Genomic DNA, 17129 nt, shown 5'->3' on the forward strand with positions numbered 1-17129 from the left:
GCAACAAATACTGCAGACGTCATGATTTATTACTAGCCTCAGCGCTTGGTTCAGAGGACATGGTCTGAATGCTAATAAACTACTAAAGAATATAAACTGCATGAGTGGCTGGAGATGGAGCTGCAGCGTTGTGTGATGATTGATAAGCACTGATCAGCATGCATCACTGTTTATAAACTCCAAGGGTCCTGACAAAATATAATTTAATTGGGCCCGCAGGATACATTTGTGGATAAGGCGTGGAGTATAAAGATTTTTAAGTGACAAATTTACTTGATAAAATCACTGCCTTTGAAATGAGCATAATTACAGAAAAGAACATCCCATATTGTCAAATCAAAAATTTCATGGCTTTTTCATGATGTGAAGGGCTAGGGGCTATGTAATTGATTGAGAATTCGCAGAAATTGAGATCTCCACTTTTGCTCTGCAAAGACCTCAATTCCAAGCAAAAACATCGAAACATGTCAAAAAAGGTTAACTAGAAGAAACCAGATTGGCTGACCTGTATGCTCACTCCAAGGATCTGACAGGGTTGTTAACATGAGGTAAATATCTAGTCCCCAGTCCAGCTAGTCACAACAATGCATATACAATTACGCATGAATTGTTGTTTTACACACATGCACACGGATATTATTTCATAAACAACATAGTCGTGAGATGCAATAAAACTTTAGACGCACCCATAACAAAAGAAGTACTTTCTTATACCTTTTCTGATAAGTAGTATGCAAACTCCAGTCCGCTCGTTTTATCATGTTTTTTTTTTTTTGTCTGGCAGTAGTGGCATCAGGTATGTGATCATATTTCTAATTTGAGGCTCTGTTACATTGATTATGTAGCCAAATCGGTGTTGTTTTGAATAGGCCCCATCCAGTCTTTCATTTGTTGGAGATTGATGTTTCCGCAAAGCTGGTATTTCTCAATTTCTGGGTGTTTTCAAACCATTTGGTGTTTCTCAATCATGCAATCAAAACGACCCCCCTGACCTAACTCTACCCCTAAACCTACCCTCGCTAGGACGTCAGCCATGCCGTAAAAAGGCCCTGATTTGGTCATTTCCATTGCCTGCAGAGACCTATGCTTTGTACCAGCTGGTGCTGTGACATTGTGCCGTTGTTACATTTGCTTGGCCTGCTTATGTGTGTCACTCAAAAGAGAGGCTCATGAATAGTAATTAGACATGCAAAAACCAACCCTTTCCTGAGAAAGGAGCTGTAAAACCATATTGTTGGTTTACTTATAATGCAAATATGTTCTTGAGGACATCAACACCTAAAATAAAACTCCAAAAAGGTGTACAATATGGGACCTTTACTGAATGCACTACTGATAACCTCTCAATCTTCAGCTGGTGTCACATCTGATGTTAGCTCAAAGCCGTCCTTAGCTGTTACCCGTGTAAATTAATTATTTTTCTGCAAGTTTGAAGATAAAATAATGTCACTCTGTAAATATATATCTCATCACGTGTGACCAAAGCGTTCTCAGTGGTTACCAGGACATTGCTAAGTGGTCACTAAGGTTTTCTGAGTGGTTGCTAAGTAGCAACTTTTTAGTTTAAAGACATTCGGTTCTCTATATTGGTCTCTCAAAGTACTGTAGTTCTATTACATTTTTCATCTGTTTATAATCTGTCCGTGAGGTCAAAAAGTAATAATACAAGCTGTTTCTTTCAGGTGTAATCTTAGAGTCAGGCTGATGATACACTGGGGAACTTTTTGTGAAATGTTGAGGTAAACGTTCAACCAGGTGAGACACAGGTCCCAAGACTGATCTAAATTATCCAGATAGAAATGTGTTCTCAACTGAAAAGTGCTCAAGCAATGTTGCTCAAAAAAGTTGCCCAGCAAAATTGCACAATGTATCATCAGCCTCAGGGATTTATGTGAAAATTTCACCACGGTAAGCTTTCCACTGAATTTTATTGGCAAGTAGTTGTTCAATAAAACAGAAAACAGAACCGAACAATTGAATTGCTTCAGCAGCTCAGACAACTGTATTCAGACAAATACCGAGAGCTAGTATGCAAGTATTCTGTAGATATTCTGCAGAAAGCCACTGATTTAGTCGACAGGTGCAGACAGCGAGCTATTTTCTACTCAAGCATTTGCTCACAGAACAAGTCCAGAGAATCAGACAATTTTCAGTAATTTTGCCATTAGGCTACATAGGTACAATGCTGCATAAAGCATCTTCCTGCTGCACATCAAGAGATTTTTTTTTAAATCATGCTGATAGTATGAACCAATAAGGCATTGCATTTTACGGAATCTCTTCCTACGACCAGAAACAGCATTGTTGTCAATTATTTCTTTTTTTTTTTTTTAATATCTGCCATTTTCTTCCAACAGTCTTTTAGCATGCTGTTGCTGCTGTCAAGAACACATTCGCCAAATCCCAGTCGTGCAATTCCATCTTTTTTTGATCTTGCGGACTGACATCATGAGTCACTGTAGACCCCAGATGTCAGAAAATAGCTCAGCCTTGAAGCGTGCGCTGCAAAAGCAGAACTTTTGAAGCGAAACACCATCACTCTTTACTATTAAAGGTCACAGGCTGAGCTGAAGACAATAATGGAGCCGTAATGAGTGAAAAAGTCCATCTTTGAACTGGTGGGTTAGTCGATGATATGATGGGTACAGCGCGGACGGGCCTCGTCCATTATGATCGGAGGATCGCCTAGTAGTAAATCTTCATCTTCCCCCAACGCAGAGTTCAGTTCTGAGTTCACGAAGTTGGGGATGTTAAAATGCACCAACAGTGCCGCCTCTCGTTCTGCCCGGGTGTCCATGACCATGCTTTGCACGACTAGGCCGACCGTTTCAACTTGGTCTCTGGAGTCTCCGCTGCCGGTACGTCCATGGGCGGCACCAGCCGTGGCCCTGCCTCCTTCTCGCTCTTCTTCGTTTATGTAACAGTGAAAAAAAGAGCGGGACTCTTCCAGCAGTGGCCGAGAGAGACTCATTCTGGTGTCTGCCTCGTGTTGGCGGCCCAGACCCTCGCCGCAGCTTGTGAGACGCATTCGTTTCTCATAAGGCTCAGCGGCCCTGAGGGAATGAGATGGGAGCGTTGAACTTAAAGCCTCGTCACCAGGTTTAAACAGCTTTATTTCTTTTTTCTAATAGAGGTGAAATGAGCACCAGTGCTTCTGGAGTGTGGGAGCACCCTCATCTTATATCTATCCTCCTCCTGTATGTGTGTGTGTGAGCACATATTCCTATCCTCTCTTTTCAGTGATCTTGAGTGTAAGAGGTTTCTGCTGGTCTGTGTTAATGGATGACTCACATCTATAGAGCATTTTAATTAAAAGAGCACTAAACAGACTGTCAGCCCAGCCCCTGAGCTTCCCAACTGCTCCATTAAACCAGAGGCTGGGGACGAATAGTCCTGCACTATTATAACTGAGTGTAATTACATGCAATAAACAATAAACGCCCCTAGGATTATTTGCCCAATACATTTGAATGTAGAAAGAAGGCATTAATTTGCTTTTAAATGAATTCTACTTGGTTACCAGAACACAGACAGAGATAATTGTTGTTTATGTATGTGCATGCATATGGGTGCATTTGAGTGCATTAATAAACATGAGCATGCTACAAGACACATGCAAGAATAGATTGTGTTAAACCAGCATGGAAGGATTGTCGCAGTGCCTATATTTCATATAGTTTATGAAGGTTAAAGTTGCCAGACTTCATGCTAATTGGACCAAGACTTCAGATTGTTGTTGGTTTGATCAAAGTTTCCTGAAAAGAATCTTTGTTGGTCTAAGGAAGTGTTACATCGGAGTCACTGACTTAGCAGAGAGCTAATGAGAGTGAGGGAGGCCACAAACACGGACACAGAGAGAGAGAGAGAGCTCTCTCTGAAACTAAGGATAATGAGGCAGCTAGGTGGCCAAAATGCAGGCAGCGGGTAACAGAAAAATCATGCTGAAACACTGGCTCGGTCCAGTACATCGTGCTTGTGGTGCAGATGTGAGAGAGATGAATTGACCTATTGGGAATTTACACTGTCTGCACTTTTGTTTGGTCTGTTCTGTCCCGTCCTTGCAAAAAAAAGCCTGATATACACAACCGATATTTCACAGATTATTGAAATATATACTTACTCAGGGTGTGGTGCTCCTGTTTTGGTCAGAAGAGTCAAAACAAAAAACATAAAAATGACAAAAACCGCAAGACCCACCCAAAAGCCGATCACAATGGAATCTGCAGGAGGAAACAAAGCTGAGTGATGTAAAAATGCATACTATATATATTTTTATTTTATTTTTTTACATTTTTAACTGACAAGATTTTTGCATATTGCATGATTACATGCAACTATTTCATATATATATATATATATATATATATATATATATATATATATATATATATATACACCCCATACATATATGTAAACCAAGCATATTTAAAATGTCATAATATATAAATGCTACATTTTAAAGTCATTCAGTGTAGCTATAAACAATTCTATATTTACACATGCATTTATATATATTATATACTTTTGCATAATAGTTCTGGATAAAGTTATTTTTCAATACACGTTTTTAAAGTAGTATTTTTTATATTTAAACAAGCATCTCATAGTATCTTACACTGTCCCACAGAAAAACTGTAGAAAACACACGAAGCTATAATGGGCTAAATGCAGCAAACACTTACATCGATGCGCTTTGAGTCCCTCAAAAGACACGGGTTCTTCGTCGTCGTAGTATTCGTAGCTCCATTCATAATTGTGATTCGGCATACTAGTGCTGTTTAAATGCTGAAACCTCGGCATCTTTAATCACAGATCAAAACTGCTAATAAGAGCGCTCACGGAAGAGAAACATGACTCACAGCGCGAACGTGAAACATTTCTCGCAGCGGTCGGTGCTACAACACGATCATCGGCTGCATCCACAGCTGAGAACGCAAGCAGCTGTTTTAACACCGATACTGCCAAAGAAAGCATCCTTTTCCAGCCAGCATCTCGCGTCTGCCGTGTTCGAAGGCAAAAGTCAAAAAAATGTGGTGTAGGTGGGCGTTCTGTAAGTAACACCCGCTACTCGTGAGGGCTCCGGCGGTCTCGAGAGAACGCACTGAATATATGATGAGATCACGCATCTCTCTCATCCATCAGCTCGCGCGTGAGTTGAGAGATTTCAAGCGCCTCGTGGGGCATCCGAGAGCGCTTCTTTCTTACTTTACATATTTTACAGCGGTTTTTTTTTTTTTTTTACTTTAATATTTTCGGTAAATCCTTTTTTAATCGCATGGGCACTAACCTAAATCTCGTTGCAATTAAAAATCTAGCTCTTTCATTTACGTTATTGCCCGGGAAATAAAATACGGCTCATCGGGCATGCGTTTCGTTTGTGACAACATGCCCCGCTGTGTTACACTATAAACGTATTTTTCAGCGCGGAAGCTATTTTCTGTTAATGCGCGAGACTTCCGATTAGCCGATGTATAGGTTAATTAGTAGTAACTAAATGTAGTAAACGGTAAAACTATTTACTCTAGAAATCGGTGTGTTTATAATTACGACAATACCTTAAAATAAAAAAAATACTGAGCGAATTGACACCGGAAGCCTCGCACATTTTTGAATGGACTTCCGCTCTTGTTTGATATTATGAATAGGGGGAACCCAAAAGGTAAATTCTCTTTTAATGCATCTAGATAACCATTCATTTGAATTATATCTTGTTCCTGGCTCCTGATTGGAGATGCAAGGTGACCCTGTTTTAATGTCACTGAGGCAAGAATATAAAGAATACTGCAGTCTGCTCAGGAAACTGTCAGACATGTTAGTGCATATTTGTGCAGCAGACTGATGCTTAATGCCCTGGGACTTTTCTCACAGTAAATGAGACAAATGTTATTTACGACACATGCTAATTCAAGCAGCAAATCTGACAACTATAGAGCATAAAAAAAGGTATAAAATGCTCAGAGGTCACCCAAAAATCAGTAATAATTTGAGTTTGCAAAAAGCACAAATATGCATATGTCACATTATTATTCTTAAAAATATTTGTTATACTTAAACTTTAACGTAAGTTAATTTAAAAAAAAAAAATCATTTTTTTCTATTTCTAATTTAATTCAGTTTATCTTCAATTTATCTCCTCTATTTATTCAGTTATTATATTAGTACCTCTTTAAGAACGTGTGAAATATATAAATAAAGTTCACACTTAGAGCTGTTAATCAGACAAGCTGTGAAAGCAATTAGCAAAAACTATAATACATAGCTTTTTTTTAGTATTGTTATTTCATCCTTTATGCAAAACTGAAAAGTGAAATTGTTGGTTACATTGTCATAAAAGCTTCTCAGATGAAAAAAAAAAAAAGCACATGAAACGGCAAAAAATCTGTGATCATTTCAAATCGCATACAAAAAGTTCAACTGCCTTGAACAGCGCAGATACATCAAGCGTAACAAAAAGATTTTTCTTTTTTTCAAAAGCTCCAGACTTTAATTCGGTGAAACGTCAGTAATGATGTCACTCTGCAACAAAGAGGATGTTCTGGTGCTTCTTCCTCTTTGATGACATGGGCACATCGGTATCTATCGGTAACAAGATAAACAATAATAAAAAAAAACATTCAAGAAATGACTAACATTGCTGTAGACATCATGATATGCTAACAGTACGGAATGGTGCACTCAACAGAGATAATTAGTCATAAGTCTCTGTGATTAATAGCTGCGTCTTAATATAGATTTATAGAAGAATGATGAAAAATGCATTTCTAGGAAAATAACAGGCTGTGAATGTACTGTAAAGCATCACAGAGGAAAGATGAATAAAACTCACTTTTGTTCGGTCTATAGTTGATTTTCATGTTTGCTGGCATAAGTGCAGCACCAGCAGCCCTGTTAATATTCCATACTGTCTATACACAGACACCGCATCCTAAAAAGCAACAGAATCTCATTAAGCGGTCAGTACGGATATTTGTCCCGGTCGGACATTGTTGTTTAGCGGCAAAACAAAGCCGTCGAACAATTGCTTGTTCAAAAGATTTCGACATATTTTCGTTCTAGCAAATCTCTCTTTTCCCTTGCTTTTAAGAGTCTGCTTAATTATTCGTTCTTTCACTTTACTACATAATAGCCAATTTAGTTTGATTCATTCAAGTCACAAGTACCAAAAAAAAAGGAAAGTGATTAATCAGGCTTTTAGAAATGAAATGCCTGTGGATAACAACAGAGATCACGCCGCTGTACCGTATTTCCTTGATTTTTAGTATCACGGAGAATTTCGTACATCTCATAGTTAATGCTTGGCATGCCATCTGAAAAGGAAAACAACAAAACGGTCACATTTAATACACATTTTGCCACTGCAACTAACTTCATTTTAATTTAGTAACCGACACATTTACTAGAGAGCAGTGTAAGTAGACCAAGTGGAGGTTTGCTTAACATCATCTAAAAATAGCTGTTGGTTAACGTTATCTATAAATGTTAGATAGACTGTTATCTATGGAATAGTTCTGACTGGTCAAAAATCGCAGCGTTCAGATATTCCTGAAATCTGCTGTCGTCCATTGTAAAGTCTCAAAAGACTTCGGGATAGCTGTCTGCTTTGCACTCATCAATGCTTAAAAATAACACTGCAGCTTACCGATAGTGTTATCTGAACTGTTGTACAGATAGTAGTCAAATGTAGCATTGTAGTCATAATCAGGTGTCGGTGTCACATTTGCATCATAGTCTTCATTGCCTAATGTAGTACCTGGGAAGATTAGAAAAAAAAAACACATTTCTCTTTAATTGTGTATGAAGGTAGTCTTGAGAAATGATTTAATTCACCGCAGTGCCTTTCTATCTTTTTATGCAATAATAACCCATATGCAAGTGATGATATATGGTTAAAAAAATAAATAAAAAACTGAATCGGTATTGAGATACTATTATTTTATATGAAGTTGAGACTTTTTATTTAATATGTCTATAGTTTATCTCTTTTTTTTTCAGATTTAGCTTTACATCAAAATACACAATATTGGAAATGTTATGTACTAGCGGAAATGCATTCAAGATTTTTTATCAATATGCTATTTTTATGCAATAAAAATCAACGTGGCAAAGATAAATTATACAGTGAGTCATATATATGAATGTGCTCTCTCAGAGTGATGATGCGCAAATACATAATGCCAGAACTGACTAATCAGTTAATCAAAACTGACTAAAAGTATTCTCAGAGCCATGAAATTAAAATAAATAAATACAATCGTGTTATTGCTATTGTAACTTTTTAAACTGAAACTGTTTGGGTTGTTGAGTAACTGTTATTCGTTATATTGATTTCGCATTTAGCCTCAGCTAAAGAATGGAGAAGTTGTGCTTTCTCTGTCCTGAGCCTGTGTTCATGTGATGCTGTCATACATTCCAAAGAATGATATGCTCAATGAGAAGAAAGCATGAAGAGATGAAGAAACAGGCAGATGACTGAGCCAAAGCTGTATATGATTTCCAGGGCAGCAGCCTGTTGAGTTTTACCGTTTTAGCCTCTTAGATGGACCTTCCTATTCGTCTGTACTTTTCTGTGCTGAGGAACTTTTCATCGAAACATTCTTTCTTTCATTCATAGGTAATCATCCGTTTTATTTATTAAAAAAAAAAAAGAAGAATTTCTTAAGCATGCCATTGCAAGCCCTCTGTGTCCAACTCCATCTTTCTCAACCACAATTGACTGTGATTCAATCAATAAGAATGTTTCTTTAGGTATAGCAATATTTTGGTATCAAACAGTCTGGTGGGTTTTTTTACATTTAAGAGAGCATTATTCCTGTAAAGACAAGTGTTTGAATGGGTTTTAGTGACCTTCACAGAATCCGAACCTTCATAGTATCTGTTCCACCAGAAACAAACGGGACTGACTTTGCCAAACTGTCAGGGAGGTTTATTTCTGCCTACATTTTACAACAGGCAGAAACACGATCTAGATGTGCTCTAACCTTAAAGAAGATTAAAGAACTAATTTTTTCCCCGAAATTCCTATCCTGTCTTTCCTCCCTTTTGCTTTCTTTTGTTATTGAGACACACAACCTTGGGCCATATTTTGTTGAGTGTAAGACGAAGCCAGTAAGGATGTGTTTCTTCATGTTTTCTCGGTTAAATCCCAGGCCATGCAATACATTGAAAGAGGTGTCATTTTAAAACTCAGCCTTTGATTCACCTTTGAAAGCTTTTAAGCGGCTTTAAAAGGCAGAGTTTAACCATAAAAATAACAACACTGTCATCATTTACTCACCCTCATGTCACTCCAAACCGGTTTGACTTTCACTTAACCGTTTACTATATTTTTCTTTTCTCTCCATCATAAGGGAAATCATAAGGGTTTGGAGCAACAGGAGAGTGAGTAATAGTCTTTTTTGGGGTGAATTATTCCTTTAAATGTCATGTTTGTTATGCTTAGGCACTGTTGTTTAGTGCTGTTGGCGTATTGGCTGCAGAGCTAACTGGATCTGCCAAGAGCGGGGCGAAAGCATTCTCGAATTCTTGCGTGATTCTTGAAGATGAAGATAACATTAGCAATATTGCGGTGGAAATTCCCTGTGAATGCTATCTATGTGAACAATGCCAGTCATGCCCCCCACCGCAGATAAGGCCCAAAGCTGGCTCATTTCTTTTACCCCTCAGATGGGCATCAGCACAACAACTTGAAGTACTGTAGAATTGCATTATATATATATATATATATATATATATATATATATATATATATATATATATATATATATATATATATATATATATAAATATATAAATATGTGTGTGTGTGTGTGTATATATATATATATATATATATATATATATATATATATATATATATATATATATATATATATATATTTGTTTATTTCTATTGATTTGGTATCTGGTTTCTATCTTAATATATTTTAAAATGTAATTTTCAGCAGCCATTATTCCAGTGTTCGGTGTCACTTGATCCTTCAGAAATCATTTAAATACTTTGGTGCTCAAGGAACATTTCTTATTATTATCAATAAGGATGCACCGTAGTTGCCCGATACTAATACTTTTATGCTTTGTACTTGCCAAATGATACCGATATTCATATCTTCATCTGTCTATCTATCTATCTATTGATTTGTTTGTCTACCTTTACGTCTGTCTGTCTTTGTTTTCTGGTTTTATTTTGTTTTTGTACACCCTTTGGTTATTTTCACACTTAATTATGCCCAATAATTTTATTTATTTATTTTTTTTTTTGCTCTATGGTACATCATCTTTAATTTAATAGTATTAGATCTGCTCCATTGCATAGGCTTAGTACTGTAATCGTGCATTTTGCTGTAATAATACATAAATCTCCTAACTGTGATCTTGTGTTTGGCATCGGGGCATTTTTATGAGTATGAGTACAGCATTGGGCTTGAGAACGATACCAGTATCGGTGTATAATTATAATTATCTGTGCTGAAAACAGTTGTGCTGCTTAATGTTTTTTGTGGAAAGCATGATCAATTTTGATAAATAGAACTAAGTTTGTTTTAAAAAGTAAAAAAAAAAATTTCACTTTTGAATGGTAGTATAAGCAAGCTATGATAGCCATTGTTTCCAGCTGTGTCAACCTCAGTGTATCCTGAAAATTAAGGCAAGCAGATCACCTTAGATTCCTGAAATCTGACATTTCTGAGTAATAACTGTCACACAGTATGAGTTTGTATTGTCTAACCACTTTTTTTCATTTGCCCTGTCACATTTTGTTCCTCAAATTGTCAAGAGAAACGAATAAAAGCATTCAGTCCACTACTTTTCTTGCTAAATAAACCCAAGTAAGCTTAAGGCAAATCCATTCGCAAAGGAAAACAAATAAAGCCGAAGAACTACGAAGGTAGGACCCACTTCCAAGACAGATTTTGCAGTGTAGAAGAAATTTACAGACACAATGGCATATTATGATATGTGTGAATGTCCTCTAGTTCTGTGATAGGTTAAGGGTAACAGTTTTTGTACTTACCCCAGTTCAGGGACAGGAGTAACACCCCAGTCACCCAGAGACAGAGCAGCCGTGTGAACATGCTGGAAGAGACAGAAGAATTTGCTGGGATCCTGACCGCTTGTCTTACTATATGAGCACATGCTAAAGCGAAAGGGGATTTAAGACTGGGGAGGGCTTGAAATAGTTACAGGAAAACTTGTGACAACATTTCTAGATCAGTCATTCGGTTTCAGTTGTGTAACATTTCAAGCCGAAAGCATTAACCTATTTAAATTTATCTGTGAGTAATTGTCTTAAGGTTAAGTTTGAGTTGAGTTTTTACTCTTTTGATTTTTCTTGACGAGTCTTGAGAGCTTTTGCACCACTAATAGGATAAGAAACCTTGAGGTCTGCGCACGGACAAATCCAAACTTGCTCTAGACATCTATCTGTAATTTCATCTTGACATTTTTCGCTTCGTTTAAATTTCACACTTTTGTGGACGGAACGTTACTGTCTTTGCATAAACAAAAGATTCACACGAATGGAATGAAAACAAAGGATCCTGGGAAGGTGAGAAGGCTCTGATCAAATGGCTTTTTAGAAAACATATACCTTTGTGCGGATTGTTTTCACAATCTCACATAAGACACTTCGAAGGTCATTTCTGTCGTTTGCTTTTCTACTTTATTTCTAATAATAAAATAGCAATTTTCATCATAACTACTATATTGTATAAGTTCCTGTATATTCTGTTACCTGGATGCAGTATATTGTTTTTGCTGTTCTAAGTTTTAGAAGCAGATACGTGGTAAACCTGTTGGCCAACAACATTCAGGAAATCGTTATGGGACAAGTTCTGACAAATACCTTGAAGTCACCACTTTCTCTTGCTAACCATGCCATCGGGTTATGAGAGATTTCATTTTAATAATGCGAACAAAAAAACGACAACAAAAACGGCCTGCTGCCTGGAAAGGTTTCGTGCGGTGAATCCGTTTAAGTTCCAGGTATGTTAACCCCCAGGACGGGATGCTGTTATGCAAGGTATTCAAAAACAGTGATCAATGTGATAATAAAAAAGAATCAAGAGACGTCCGATTCTAAGTGTCAGAGACCATTATAGGCCCCTGAAAGTTATCAGTCAGGTGAAAATAAAATCAATGCCATGTTGGCTGTCAAGGGTTAATTTTTCCACAAGATGGCGCTGAATATCTGTCACAGACTGCCGTTTTCCTCAAGATTCCCTAAATGTTTGAATGAGACACTTTCTGAGACTGACAATATAGGACAATAAAATTCAATATAAGTAAATAAAAAAGAATGTTATCTTGAGTCGTGAGAGCTTTTGAACCTCTGAAACCTTGAGATTTTCACACTGACCTTCTAATCAAATAGCTTTTTTTTGCAATAATAATTTTTTTCCCAATCTCACATAAAATAGCCACTTCTGATGCCATTTCTAATGCCTTTTTGTCTTTCTACTCTATTTATAATACAATTTCCATTTTGATATAAGAAAATATGGCTTATTTTTCTCATTCAGACAAGAAGTTCAGAGTTGGCACACCACATCTCTAAAATCTCTAAAATATGTATCTACGTTTCCACCACAGGTGAGCTTTTGGTCTGCTGTATGTGAGAACATTGTAATCTTTGTTGGTCACTTCTTTCTTAATGCTCAATTTTGTTTGCATCTCTGTTTTATTTTCTAAATACAACTATATTTCACAAACCCTTGTATTTTCAAATACCTGGATGCAGTATATTGTTATTGCTGTTCTATAGCTGTGAGCAGTTATGTGGTAAACCCGACGGCCAACATCAACATTTTATTTTAATTATGCACAAAAAAAAAAACAGCCTGGTGACTGAACAGGTTTTATATGGTGAGTCCATTTTGTTCCAGATACATTATACCTCAGGAGAGGATGCTGTTATGCAAGGCATTCAAAAACCCTGACCAAAACATGTAATGGATTTAATTGTTATAATGGGAATTGTATTAGTTTTAATGGAAAGTATGTGTTATGTGATGGAATCTATTGGTGGGACGTTAAACCAAAACACACTACAAAAAGGAATTTGGGAATGGTTTACTGGAAAAATGGTTCATAATGGTATTTTAATGGAAACCATTTAAATTTATGTGATGATTTCTATTCGTTTTCTATTTTATTGTTTCTTTGTTTTTTACCAAATAATCAGGTGCAAATAAAATCAAGGCCTTGTTGGCCGTCAAGTGTTACTCTTTCCACAAGATGGCGCTAAATATCTAGAGAACTCACAGTATTTGCAGTTTTTCCTCGATCCTTTCCTCAGGATTCCCTAAAAGTTTTGAGGATAAGATATTAGGACAACAAATTTGAATTAAAAAAAAAAAAAAAAAAAAAGTTTCGTCAATAGAAAAAAAAAAGGGATTATAATCCTAATCAGCGACGCCATTTTCTCTTGCGAGTCGATTAGTTATGAATCGCTCCCAGATCAAACAGTCTAAATCGATTCGTAAATCTTTCACTCTTACGACTACGTGTCAATTATGAATCGGTTTCAGGGGTTGTCGTCTGTCTCACAGCTACAGATTCGTTCAAATCGTCGTGTAATTTCGGAATAATTACCGACAACCTAGTGAAACAACCCGCAAACTTTTCGTTTTGTCACGTTTTAGTCACAACGAAGAAAACAAATCTTACAACGCCTGCAAGCACGTGCAGTCTGAAGCAGGTAAAGATATTCCCAGCCACACCAAAATATAAACAGTAGGGCTACATGAAGGTACATGTAAGACGACTTTGCCTCTTTTGTGTGTGTGTGTGTGTGTGTGTGTGTGTGTGTGTGTGTGTGTGTGTGTGTGTGTGTGTGTTAAAGTAGGCCTAGTGGTCATTTTTCTGTTTACTGGAGTAGGACAGCTTTGAAATACTTAATCTGCATGAAATGCAATTCAACAAAAGTGACTAAACAGTTGTAATGTTCATACACATCTCTGTTCTAACTCAGTACTTAAAATAATGACAAACTAGCGAGTATTATCAAAGGGAGCAAGTGAAACTGCAGATCATTGTATAATGGGCTTGCAGCTTGTTAATAAGCATAACAGGACATATGAGTTAGTCAGATATTACAATAAATTCACATTTGTGGTACTGTTTATAATTCACAATTTTCTTAGCATACAGTATAGTTAAGCAATGAGAAAGTGCCTTTTTCTTGAATATCAGCACAACTACAAATATGATATTGATTGTTATACCATTCAAAACAATTAATAATATTAAATTACTTTGTGCACGTTTAATGTTGGGATGCTTTTGAAGCATAAGCATTTTATTTTAAGGGGCTTCAGTTCTGATAAAGTTCTTTTTATGTGTGTTGCCTTTGATAAATACAGTTTCTTTTATACATTCATATAAAATATGGACAAATACAAAAGATAATGTGTCACCTATCTTGTAGTTTTATGTTAATGCTCAATTCTGTACAGGTATGACTGGTTATTAGGCAGCTTTCCAGATTGGATCTTTTCAGATTATAAACAATTACCTTATAGATTTATGTAATAAACGGTCTCAAATCTGTACTAAAAGCATTAAAACACTTGCTTGGACGTAATCTCCTTTCTGTTAAGTGTGTGTTGATGCCCCCCATCAGTCCCCCTGAATTGTCTCATGGGAACATGGACAAGCTCAACAGCCGTGGGGTTCCACCCCACTGGACCTTTGAGATTAATTATTGCTTGATATTAATGTGTCCTTTCGCATGAAGGTCACCATGGAAACCTTTCTTGCCAGTTTCAGAGTGCTGGGTTTGCTTGTGATGTTGCGTAAGTGTTTTTATGCTATTGGCTGTGTGATTCTTATTTTCATTGTCACTTTTCACTAAGCGTCGCGGTACTATGAATAGAAGCAGGTCTACTTATGATATTGAAACTCTATATATTCTTTTAAACTAAAATCAGAAAACTTCCATCCAGTCTCCCTGTTGCAAAATCCAACATGATACGTCAACGGGTTTCTGCTGATCTGAGACAGTTATAAGCTGGTCCAAGCTGATTGTTCTAACATGCTGGGTGGTCAACCAACAAATGGCAGCTAAAAAACCGTTTAGACCAGCTAGAAACCAGCTACCACGTGTCAACCACAAGTTAAAGCTGGATATAATAGGAAACTGCTCTCATAAACCTATAACAGGAAGAATTCTTTGCAGAAGTGAAACTTGCGTCTGCACAGCATGAGAAACGATCACATCTGTCTGAGACATTGCTGTTTAGAGATTTATATTTTAATTTCAGTTTGTTACATTAGCATTCCTCAATGTTAAACCAAACGGAAATGAGAACTAGCTGAATTTTCTTTCGCTTAAATAATTCCAGGTAACGTTCGTTTCAAATAACATTTTTTTTTATAATGGTTTAACAACCCTTTTGTGATATGAAGCACTGCTGGGGTACATCCTACAGCTCTGTGATGGGGAAGAGCCTGGTAACGCCTTCTCGCTTCTCTTTGCAGGGTGCAAGGAATGCATTGACACCTCTTGACACAGCCCTAACTAGGTGAAACGTTACTGCCATGGCAACACACCCTACTGGGCCCATAGCCAATCAGTGGCTTCTGCTGTCACTTGTCTGTCAATTCGCTTAAGTTTCAAACGACATGCAGTTTAACGCATCCAGCACCTGCTGAGTTTTGTCGTGTTCTTATAGCTCCCTCAGTATTATATATGCACCAGTTGGGTTTTTGTTTTGCTTAATTTCAGTGTCCATGCGTGAACCATTCGAGAAATTGTGGTCACAATTATTCATTTAATGAAATATATATTTAATTTAATTTTCAAATAATATTCATTTTTAGGTCGTTTCTAGGTTGGTTTGAAAAATGTTCCAATGTTCATAGCAGGTATTTCCCACAGTCCAAACGCGTGTTTTTTAAGGTTTAAGATTTTGTAAAGTTTTGCAGTTATGAACACTCAGAATTCAGGGATGTTGAATGAGGATCACTTTAATTGCACAAGTGGTTGTGTCTCAAGTACATCAGAGATTAGCCGGTCCTGAGCTTACAAACACCCATTGACAGGGTTCTGCTCTCCACATTGCAAACTGACCCCCATTTACAATTAGCTACAGAAATGTATAATAATGTACACAGAAATTTACAATTGTCCATATAAATGTGATTAGCCATAGCAGAAAAGACATTTGAGTATCTGAGTTGTTTTCCAGCAGCTTGTAACTAACTGTCCGTCTGAGAGATTGTGGGTTTGTGAGGATAATGGAATCGAAAAATTCCAAAAACATTCAGGTTTTCTTCTGTATTAATGTGCGTGTTTTCTTTAACATAGCCTGACTCTGTTACACGATGTAGACAAAATCAATAGTTTCTGATTGCATAAGACTTTTCCTTTCCAGTGGCAGTCTAGCACAGAAGCACTAGCTCACAAATACAACATCTCTATGCAAAATTACTAGTCTGACCACAATAACACAGTCAAGAGCCAAATGAGGGATTTTCCTCTTCATTCACGTTCACATTTTATGAAAGGTCTGCAGGAGTTCAGAAAAATAGCGTCAACGGGTGAACAATCTTATGGCATACATAAACACTTCAAAAAAGCATGAAGGAAACATCAGCTGTAAGCAGTCACATTGTTTATGATGTCAACTTAAAGTAAACGTGTCGTAAATGATTAATGTATGACTATCAAAGTACAGGAATAATTTGGCTCTGTTTCTGTTATTCTATGTGATAGGACCTGTGCGATAGAAAATATGTCAGGATTGGTTTTGATGTAATCTAATATGACCCTAATATGATCCTGGCTACCTGACAGGTGCTCGGGTAATTAGATTCACCTTCGGCTGGCACTGTCAGAAAAATCAGATCATAACACAGTCAGCTAACCAAACAAAACCAGTTCATCTGATTAAACCTGAAAAGATCACAAACCATTGCTCCGTTTGAGATAAGAGTTGTATGAGGTACAGAAAACCTTTGGCATCTGTGTGGCGATAACATGATAAGAAAAGAACTTAAAACGTGAGGGGTAGTGGATAAAAGCAATTATTTAACCGTACTTCTTTAAAAAGCTAAGGACTGCCATAGGCTTTGTGCTTTATTACCTTTGGAAGCGGAAATGTACAGTTTTTTTTATGACAAGATTCCAGAAG

General features: G+C 36.9%; 1 protein-coding gene across 1 annotated transcript; it reads right to left on the reverse strand.

Annotated features, from left to right (window-relative positions):
• Positions 1-1979: 1979 nt before the first annotated feature.
• Positions 1980-6064, reverse strand: mrap2a (melanocortin 2 receptor accessory protein 2a). The gene is made up of 3 exons (XM_043261187.1): positions 4683-6064; positions 4121-4220; positions 1980-3053 (listed from the first exon to the last, which is right to left on the reverse strand). The coding sequence occupies exons 1-3, from the start codon at positions 4798-4800 to the stop codon at positions 2624-2626; spliced, it is 648 nt and encodes a 215-aa protein (XP_043117122.1). The 5' UTR covers positions 4801-6064; the 3' UTR covers positions 1980-2623.
• Positions 6065-17129: the final 11065 nt, after the last annotated feature.

The sequence above is a fragment of the Puntigrus tetrazona genome, chromosome 16 (assembly GCF_018831695.1).
Source record: "Puntigrus tetrazona isolate hp1 chromosome 16, ASM1883169v1, whole genome shotgun sequence".
Classification (NCBI taxonomy): Eukaryota; Metazoa; Chordata; class Actinopteri; order Cypriniformes; family Cyprinidae; genus Puntigrus; species Puntigrus tetrazona.

What these genes read in the sequence shown, in the direction of transcription:
- mrap2a (XM_043261187.1), bottom strand. Translation starts at nt 4,800, where the DNA reads ATGCCGAGGTTTCAGCATTTAAACAGCACTAGTATGCCGAATCACAAT. An exon ending in GGGACTCAAAGCGCATCGAT is followed by an intron (nt 4,221 to 4,682) that starts GTAAGTGTTTGC and finishes TTCCTCCTGCAG; the next exon opens with ATTCCATTGTGATCGGCTTT. An exon ending in ACAGGAGCACCACACCCTGA is followed by an intron (nt 3,054 to 4,120) that starts GTAAGTATATAT and finishes TCATTCCCTCAG; the next exon opens with GGCCGCTGAGCCTTATGAGA.